The sequence below is a fragment of the Leptonotus elevatus genome, chromosome 9 (genome assembly GCF_054856555.1).
Source record: "Leptonotus elevatus isolate MCC_2025b chromosome 9, RoL_Lele_1.0, whole genome shotgun sequence".
Lineage (NCBI taxonomy): Eukaryota > Metazoa > Chordata > Actinopteri > Syngnathiformes > Syngnathidae > Leptonotus > Leptonotus elevatus.
In genome coordinates, this window is record NC_141247.1 from 4717495 (window position 1) to 4725538 (window position 8044).

Here is an 8044-nt window from a genome sequence, read left to right on the forward strand (position 1 = left end):
TGGAAATGCTTTGCTAGGTAGGCCTTTACATCCAATTGCTACTTTTTGTGGGTCTTGCCCAAAAGGTGAAAAACATTCTCTATGGGTTTGAAATTGGGCCACTGACATGGATGTAAGAATATTTTAAAAAGTCTCGAGTTAGTTCTCACAATTCTGATTATTTTCATTGATAGTGGGACTGCTGACGGAACAATTGTGGAGTGTACAGTATATGGCTACGCTTCTCTGCTCACAGGATGCTTCAGAGTGCAAGTCCAAGACATTTTGAAGGCAAATACACTAAATATGCATCAATAGCCAAGTCAGTAGTCTGATCTCACCCCAATAAAACGTGGATTTCACAAACTGCTGATAGATGTGAAGGCAGTGACACACACAAACAGACTGAAGACACTGAAAGTAAGTGCAATGAAGACCTGTTAGAGTAGAATGGCATCTGAATTTGGTGACTGATGCTCCAAAAGTCAAACAATTACTGACTACATATAGGATAAAATAATAAGTATTTAAAATAACAGCCAAAGTTACAATTATGTCAGTTGGATTAATATTACTATTGAACCCTCTTAATCCCTCCCTCTAAAATATAAATACAATGTTTTTGAAAGCCATGTTCAATTACATGACCATTGCTTTCTTTTATAACATTGTGGGAGTGCATACACGCAAAATCATACAACCTCCGCCTTTGTCCAACTCCAAATACAATTGGACCTATTAGACTAGCTTGAGTTTTAACTGCCCTCCGTGAAACCTCTGATAAATGTCTCCACCCAGTGGTCGTTTTGGATCACCACACCCTCTTCTATGTCATGACGCTTTGACTCAGAAATCAGATGGAGAATAATAAGACTAAGTCACGTTTGTAACCACTGCAAATCTGACCCTAGTAAATACGCAGGATGACTTTAACAGCAGGTGCATCTATAAAATCACTTTGGATCAATGCTTCGTGCCATAACGCTCTCTTGCGGACAACTCTATTGAATGAATGAATGAATAAATAAACAAATAAATACCTGCGATTGGCTGGCAACCAGTTCAGGGTGTACCCTGCCTACTGCCCGAAGCCAGCTGGGATAGGCTCCAGCGCCCCCTACGGCCCTTGTGAGGACAAGCGGTTAAGAAAATGGATGGATGGATAAATAAATACAAGCACTGTGAACTTAACCCCGAGTTGACGATGTCGATGTTTTGACCCTTCAATAGGTAGCCATTTCCAGTAGCGCCTGGACACTTTAAAACTTTAAATACAGGTTGCATTTCATTGCCAAAAGAAGTGACGGCTAGTAAGACGAGAACGGGGTATCTTTTAACATGTGTAGACACCCGAGACGATGAAAGCTCTCTGCTGAACTGATTTTATTACCACTGATACATTTGCACTGCTACCGCTCCATGTTAAACTACTGTAAAAACTGGGACAAAACTACACAAGCATGTTTGTTGGCTGTACAAAACAAGGATACAAACATTTTTCATTATGGTGGCAAGATATAACCTTCTGATGTGAAAATATGCATTTATTGGGTCATAAGTTTAAAATATGAATGAAAACTTCTAAACCACATCATGTAGAGAACATGAAATACATCATGGGGTAATGATAGAAGGAACAGGTTAGTTTATTGTTCTCCATACACATAAGAGAAAAGCCATTACATTAAACAGAATGTCACGTTACACATATACAGTACTTATTCAATAAAAATAGCTTATGTCTCCTCCAAACTCTGTAACAGAATGGAAAAAAAAAAGAAGTAAAAAAAAAAAAAGGAGATCGCAATGATTTCTAAATTACAGGGTTATACACAGTACATTAAACAAAAAATAAACTGAAATTTGTGTTGATTGTATACTGCCATTGTGCTACTAAGTGTTGTGTGACATGCTTCTAAACTTCATTTCTACTGCAAAAGCACAGCTGGCCTTAAAAGCCTGTGTTGATGACCTGAGAGAAGTCTCTCAAGGGGGGAAAAAAAGGTCTTTCTCTCTTGCTTCTTCCTACACAGGCATGCCTCTTGGAGTTGCTGGATCTTGGCTGAGGCCCAGAGGAATGCTCTCGTGGCCTCTGTAAATATAACATTTATAATAACATACCCCATGTGTGGACGTAACGCACTTCCTGGGTCCTCTCTGTATCACCTGCAGCTTAAACAGACTGAATAACAGGCAGGCCCCCACATCGCTGTCGACCTTGGTAAGCACACACGGTGATATAGATGATGCTTGGTCAAATTAAGTATCCTGTAGAATGCCAATTGTGGATAACGTGAGTTGTTCTCTTAAATTTTCAGCAGTCCAACAAAAGCAGACAAAAGTGCAACAGCAAAGACATTTGTGGCTCAACATTATCATAAAAACAATATTCAATCATCTCACTTTTATGTATAAAACACGCTGATGCTCCTTCCATTGTGTGATTGTTCACTTGTGAGATGTAACCATGTGCAGATGGCTACACGGAAAACAAGCATGGTGAGAATGTTTCAACATTTGCCAGTGCACAGGAACCGCTTTTAATGTGACATCTGTCTGTTCTGTTCAATGAATGACGTGACTTTTACTACACATCTAAATTAAATATTGTAGCTTATTCCTCCTATCTGCACTGTTAACCAGCCAACAATTTGCAGTTTTGGGTGACATGTGAAACCAATTTATGTTTTTAAACTTTTCTGTCTGCTTCATGGCTGTAATAATGCACTACAATTAATATGTGCCAGAACTGGACTTCTTGTACACTTGGTATTATTCCACTATCAAGTATCTATATAATTACAATACACATTTCCAGAGATGGCAAATCCAGGTCCAGAAAGTAAAAACCCTGCCACGGTTTGGCTTTAGCCCCAGGTGCCAGCTAGCTAGCTCCCATGGTGCTCGTTTACCTGCTAGGTAGCTAGCTCCCTGGGTGCTTGTTTACTTGTGAGCTAGCTAGCTCCCTAGCAGGCGCCCGGGGAGCTCGCTAGGGAGTTATCTAGCTAGCTAGCTAGCCAAACTGTGGCAGGGTTTTTACTTTTTGGACCTGCATTTGCCACCTCTGCACATTTCCACTTGCAAACAAGACTGTATGTTACATATCTACAGAACAATGTGCGATAGGTGCAATACTGTGAAGAAAACACTGTACTCTACCTCAAACACATCATAACTATTCTAGATTTTACTATATTTATACATGTTCATATAAATATAGATTTTTTTCCTATTTACATTTTAATATTTCAACATTGCATAAAGAAGAAAATAAATAATAAAAATACAGTCAAATCTTACAGTAAGTATGATTAGAGAAATGCTAGATTAGAGCAAAAACAGTCCTAAAAATAGAAATAATCACGGTAATAACAATCATTATTCATAAAAAAAAAAAAGTGGCCTAGAGTCAGGCGTAACAATACATGCTATGCCACAATTACCCTGCAAGTTTGCCATGTGGGACTGCTGGAATGACTGGATACGGTGAAAAAAACAAAACAGAAAAAGGGTTTTGTTTCCCTCTGCTCAGTGTGTGTATGTGTTCTTGCGAAAATGTCCAAGTGTGCTATTAAATGGTGTTAAGGGTTATCAGTGTTGTAATCTTCTGCATTTTCACCTCCTAATGTCACTGGCCTCGGGTTCTTCCTGCTCCACTGCCACGCCGGCATCTGGACCCTGGCGGCGCGGTCCCTGATTGCGAGCGCGAGGGTGGGCGTGGAAGCCAGCCTTGCCGGCTTTGTCCCTGTCACCGTGGCGCACGTGGCGAGGGTGCTCAGGCTGAGGGTGGGGCAGCGAGGGGCGGCGCTGTTCGGCAGCCGAGGGCGAGGGCGTCAGGGAGGAGCAGAGGCTGAGGCTGTCGCACAAAGCTCCCCAGTTCTGCTCGCACTGAAGCCGGACACTGCGAGTTAATGCCTCCTTCACCTCCTCGCCGCAACCCAGCAGAATATTCACCAGCTCCACATAAGGACTAGGCAAAAATACACCAATAAATTACATTATGTTTGGACAAATAAAGGTCAAATACTTTGACTAAACAAGGATAAATGGCAAAAAGATAACCCAGAAAGGCCAGGCGTCATTTCAAAACACACCGTCCAGTCCCTTACCCTTTAGGGAAGAGATCTTGGAAATGGATCATCTCTACCATGACGGCTACATTCTCCTTAGCAGCTGAGCACAGATTGTGTTTGACATAACACTCTCTCTGAAGTTGGAACACCATCTCCTTAATGGAAACACACTTCCTACTGATACAGCTAAATTTGTGTCGAAGCCCGTGAGCCATACATTTCAGAGCATCCTTAATGAAGGATTTCCCCTGAAAACAAAACAAACACACACATGAATAAAATTAAATGGCGCGACAACAACATTTGCATTAAAAAGGAAGCCAAATAAAGCATTTTAGCCCCAATAAAGTGCTGACAAAGCAATTCTCTGTCCACATGAACATCCGATTAGAGGCTGGTAAACAAATGTCATAGTAATGGAAGGCGCTCAGAATGGTGAAGAAAACCACTTGTGGAATAATTACAATGGCAACAATGATGAAACGGCAAAAAGAGAGTCACATGGACTAACAAAACTTGATTATATAAAATTAGGGGTGTCAAAATTAATGTGTTCATTTAGAGTCAATTTAAAGTTAATGCCACTAATTCTTTTAACGTGCGATTAATGACCGCCCCTTACTTGGAAAGCCTGCACTAGGGGAATTTCAGTCACAACGCAGCAGACACGTCCACGTCAAACTTTAGTAGTAATACATTTAATAATAATGCATACATTTGTGGAGACTGGGGTCAAGTTGTATTTTACAAGTTTAAAAATGTACAGAATTCCACAAGTTACTTCATGTTAAAAATGAGATTGCTCTTAATATGAAAAGCTCTTACTAACGTTTTACAAATGCAATTATGCCATCTAGTGGCAGAAAAATTACCTCAACACAAATCATAGTTGTTTTTTTTACAATACTGTACTTTTTTTTATTTTTATCAATTTGATTAATTATGAAATTACTGTATCAATGATTAAAAGATGCTGCCATATTTCTATTTGTTTAACATTTTTCCCCACTTTTATGTTAACAAGAGAAAGAAAACTTTAGTATTTGATTGTATATTTAGAACAGATATCAAATTTGCGATTAATCGTGAGTTGATGGGGATGATGGTGCCCCTTCATCCCAGATTAAAAATGTTTTTTTTTTAAATACTGGGGGGGGGGGGGGGAATCTGTGAATATGCTAAAATGCAGTGGTCAACTGTAGTTTTAAGTTGTAATATCACCATTCACCACTAGATAGTTTTCATGGCTTAGTTGCACTCAGTGGTCTTAACACGAGTAAGCTGAATATTTTTTTGCAGATTTGGCATGATATGTAGGACAAACATAGCATCTCAACAATATAATTTTGAGTGAGTGGATTCTTTGGAAAAAAAATGCACAAAATGAGTTGTTTTTTGTTCAGCAGTTTTGTGCCGTCTTTGAAAGGTAATTTTTATGCAAGAGAGCCTTTTGCACAAGGGGGAAAAAAAACAATCACAATATGTGCTCATTTCGTTTTTTGCCAAAGAGCAAATATTTTGCATGCATTTCATCTATATTTTTGTCATACATAGGTTAGGAAGTGTGTGGTCCTATATGCCCCCTCTGCCACCTCCCGCCCCCGTAGCACTGAAATTTGCCCATCCCTGCAGAAGAACACTAGAATATAAAGTTAACTAAAATGTAAAAAACGTGATATAATGAGGCACACTGTGCCAAGTAAAGAAATGGGCATAACTCTACGTTATGTGCATCAATTTAGCAGTTAGAGGTGATGCCACAATTATATATTTTCTAAAGCTATCTCCTTTAGAGGCATGCACAAACAGAAATAAACAAATCTATTCGCAGATGAGTCTGGGATAGCGAGTCAGTCTTGAGGAATGTTGCCCTCTGGTTATACAATTCTAGCAAACGGTCCGGTAATACCTGAGAGTCAAATTTGCCAGCGTTATGCAGGAACGTCATGCAGATCTCCTGTAGCCCTCGTATCTCGCAGGAGTTGTTCTCAAAGCACTCAAACACGCCGCAGCCAACGTCGCCTGCGCTCACCAAACAGTGCTGGATCTCAGCTGGAATAAAAAGAACAGATGACGTTGCTGGAAACATCACATACAAATATTTACACAAATGTAAGTGAGTGCTTAGCCTGAAAAATGCAAGGGAGGTAAGGTCTAATTTCCCTTGGTGGTTGAAATGATTGCACCACAGTCCATCTGCAATGCCTTGAATCGAGCATTGGTATGGTGCATTGCAGATGCAGGCTTAATTTCTTCTGGTGGACTCTACTGTGCAGTCATTTAAATTGCTTGAATAGCAACATGTGCAATAAAACGCCAATATGTACAACCGTAAACAGGAGCAAACTTTGGGAATATTAGCTACTGGTTGTTACTTTTCTGTCTCACTGCATTCATGAATGGCAGAGACAAACCACAGAAACACAGAATGCAAACTGTTGAAAGTCATTCACTTAAGGCTTTGGCTTCTGCATCACACCTGTTGGAGTAAAGCGTCATCAAGTTAGCTCGAAACTTTGCTTTGAGTGCAAAAGCGCCACACACAAGCCTCCTGGTTTGTAGGCCTCAGTTGAACTTAAGTGCGCAGGAAAAGTGAGCCGCTGACGGCAGTGCTTGTTTTGGCATCAGGGGAATGTGCTTGGATCTTACGAGCTTGGCCACAGCGTGCATTGAGCTACACGCTGCTGTTGCAGGAGTGGGATGAGGGAAGGGGGCTTTGCTATTAAACCTGCTGTAGAGTTGATCATTTTTAATCTAGGACATTTGCCTATAATATCTGCACCAGTAAGCTTGAGTGACTGGGGCTGCATTCATTAGTCATACTTTGCACAGGTGCAAGATTATAAGAACAGCAATGAGGAAGTCACACCATTTTTGATGCACAGGAAGTACTAGTGTAATTGCCAATTACCTTAGGCTAGTCATTCACCACCAAAAAGCCAATAAGAGCTCAACGGGAAACGATCCAATGTAAAATTATTTATTTACCACAAATAATGTATAAGTAATGCTTTGTTTATCTTTCTATGCCAGCAACATATACCAACAGGCAGAAAATGTAAATTATCTTCCACTAGATAGCAGGAGGTTCATAATTATCCACTGTTGATTATATTGTTGTTTGTTGGTATGCTGTGAAGATGTTATTTTATTGTTTTGTGTAAAATACGTGCCTTGGCTCAATAAATGTTGGGAAACATTTGTCTTAGACCAAACTATTAATATATATATTAATATTAATTCATGTCCAGGATGATTAGACATCAAGATATTGTATGCCGTGTGCCTAGATTACACATTACAGTTTAAAACAGTAAACAAATGATCGAACGACTGGACTCTACTTCAACATTCCGTCATACACGCACACGTACGTGCAAGAACGCACGTGTCCCACTTGCCCCACAATTGTGCTGTAGTGCTAACCTGTATTTTGCAGCGAGAGGCGTCCTTTGGGGATAACAGGCTTCTCCGGCGGAGTGTCGTAAATGTCGATATTATCCGAGCCGACCACTTGCTCCAGCACCGAGAGAACCAGCAGCGCAACGGTCACTTTAAGAAACATCGCGTCTCAAAGATCCGTCAGTCTACGTGGAAAGCGTGCCTGGATGGCGCGTGATGGTTCACCTCGGATCTGTGAACCGCGCTTCTGCGGCTCGGTGTCGAAGTGAAAGCATGCGCCGCCGTGGATGCTGCCTATATCTCTCAGAGTCGCGGGTGTCAATTTGGATGAAGGAGTTAAGCAGGTGTTGTCGCTCGGCGCCTCTCAGCCAATCAGAGACGCCGACATCCAAGTCCGTCGCTTTCAAGGGGGCGTGGCCAGATGACCACCCCCGCTTTAACACAAAACTGTGGAGCTATTAAAGAAATGTTCAACACTGAACTGGCATCGGTGGCTCTTTGGATTGGAACGCCAGTAAGCCCACAGCCACATTTACAACCTTAGATGACTTGCATTTACTAGAAAAGCAACACAGCGCATGCTGTGTTAT

General features: G+C 40.9%; 1 protein-coding gene across 1 annotated transcript; it reads right to left on the reverse strand.

The window, feature by feature from the left end:
• Positions 1-1601: 1601 nt before the first annotated feature.
• On the reverse strand, positions 1602-7824 carry stc2a (stanniocalcin 2a). The gene is made up of 4 exons (XM_086084906.1): positions 7479-7824; positions 5962-6104; positions 4089-4300; positions 1602-3949 (listed from the first exon to the last, which is right to left on the reverse strand). Exons 1-4 carry the CDS (start codon positions 7615-7617, stop codon positions 3595-3597), a joined length of 849 nt encoding a protein of 282 aa, XP_085941032.1. The 5' UTR covers positions 7618-7824; the 3' UTR covers positions 1602-3594.
• Positions 7825-8044: the final 220 nt, after the last annotated feature.